The sequence below is a fragment of the Calonectris borealis genome, chromosome 22 (genome assembly GCF_964195595.1).
Source record: "Calonectris borealis chromosome 22, bCalBor7.hap1.2, whole genome shotgun sequence".
In the NCBI taxonomy this organism is placed as follows: Eukaryota; Metazoa; Chordata; class Aves; order Procellariiformes; family Procellariidae; genus Calonectris; species Calonectris borealis.
In genome coordinates this window covers 2761965-2764005 of record NC_134333.1, presented here as the reverse complement: position 1 = coordinate 2764005, position 2041 = coordinate 2761965, and the positions used below count along the sequence as shown (strand labels likewise).

General features: G+C 42.7%; 1 protein-coding gene across 1 annotated transcript; it reads right to left on the bottom strand.

The window, feature by feature from the left end:
- On the bottom strand, positions 1–942 carry LOC142091749 (olfactory receptor 6C74-like). Its single transcript, XM_075171124.1, has one exon. It carries the CDS (start codon positions 940–942, stop codon positions 1–3), a length of 942 nt encoding a protein of 313 aa, XP_075027225.1.
- Positions 943–2041: the final 1099 nt, after the last annotated feature.

Here is a 2041-nt window from a genome sequence, read left to right as displayed (position 1 = left end):
TCAAATTTCTGGGTGTTTAGAAATAACTATACTCCATTTGATGCTCTCCCTTAGGGCCTCTTGCAACTGTGTGTTCCTCAAGCTATAGATGAATGGATTGAGCAGAGGAGATACCACAGTGTTCAAGATGGACACCACCTTGCTGAGGTCCAGTCTGTTGGTCTGGGTGAGGTACATGAAGATGCAGCTGCCGTACATTATAGACACCACAGTGAGGTGAGAGGCACAGGTGGAAAAGGCTTTCTGTCTGCCAGCCACAGCAGGGATTTTGACCACAGCAGCAATGATGTTGATATAGGATACAGCTGTAATAGCTAGGCTACCCAGTAGGGTGAACACTGCTGAGATTAAAATCATGCACTCTAGGACCTTGGTATTTCCACATTTGAGCTCAATCATTGGTGTGCTATCACAGAAAAAATGATTAATGATGTTTGAACCACAGAATGGGATCTGGATATATACCACTGATGGAGAAAGAGTAAGGACAGTCCCACCAATCCAGGCAGTAATCGCCAGCAGGCTGCAGACTTGTGAATTCATAATGGCCACATAGTGTAGAGGTTTGCAGATGGCCACATACCTGTCAAAAGACATTATAGCTAACAGGAGAAACTCAGTGGTACCTAGCATGAAGTAGAGAAAACTTTGAGTGAGACAACCGCTTAAAGAAATTGTTTTTTTGCCTAAAGCCAAGTTGGCCAATGCTTTGGGGATGACAGTGGTGGTAAAGCCAATCTCTACGATGGAGAAGTTCCTGAGGAAGAAGTACATGGGAGTGTGAAGATGACGGTTTATCAGGGTGATGGTGATGATGAGAATGTTACCTGTTAAACTCAAGATGTAGGTGACTAATAGGGTGGTAAAGAACACATACTGGAGTTGATCATCATCAGCAAGACCCAAGAGGATGAACTCCATCACTGTTGTTTGATTCTCCATCTGTAGCTTATCTTTAAACAGATAAAAATATTTTGAGGGAAGCACACAAAAACCAAAAAGTAATGAGCGAGAGTCTCCAAAACCTTGTTCCTGAAATGAGCCAGTGTTCCCTTTTTCCTGGGTGTTCTTCCAGAGCAGAGGATTCACCAAGGCTCAATAAGATCTCCTCTCTGAATTGCCTGCTACCCCTCCTCACTGGTTTCTAAGATGAAGTCTACACTGCCTTTCTGAGTAATACTCAAATTCAATGCTAAGCATGCAAAGGCAAATGAATGCACACTGTAGAAGAAGCTCTTGAGTATGAAGCAGTGATCCGTTCTTCTTCTCCTGTGTCTGATCTTCAAAGCCTAAAGAGACAGTTAAAATAAAATGGGGCATGTGGGGGGCAGGGAGTGGACAGTTAAAGGGCTGGAGCTTTATGGTGGGTGACCCTGTAAGCATAGGCATACCCAAGGGGAGCTCTGAAAAGGAGCATCACTTGACCGAAGCCTTTATGAATACCTCCACTACCAAGGTTTAACTAAACCTCCCAACAATACTCCTTGTCCTTGGTGTCAGATGCTTAGTTAAATTCATCTCACACACCTCTACCTTACTAAAAATAAGGTGCTAAATCTAAGTAGGCTATCATACTACTAGTATCTAGTACTTTCAGAGAGGAGTTTGTTCCCTGATGAAATGAATAGATGATTAGCCCCTGATTTGCTGAGGAGTGATTCAAAGAAGAGAGGAGTCCATCTCCAGAAACAAACAGAAGATAAAAGCCCGCTCATCCACCTTCAAGCATCTTTCCTTGTAGAGAGCTACATGACCAAATCATCTAGAAACCCTTTTTGAACAATGGATATAAAAGGCATTTGCAGGACATGATTCACCTCATGCTAAGGTAGATACCTTAACGACATGAGAAGAAGTGGTTTCCTGGATTGCCTGTAACTATCCCTTAACCAAAAAAAAGGCAGAGCTGTAGATTTCAGTTTAAGTGAGACAAATCCCAGTTGTGGTGAGTAACTTACACTTGGCCAATTGGGATGGAACTCAGTTGCTTAAACATAGATGTCTAATAACATCTTAAGCACCATTGAGTATTCAGGACATC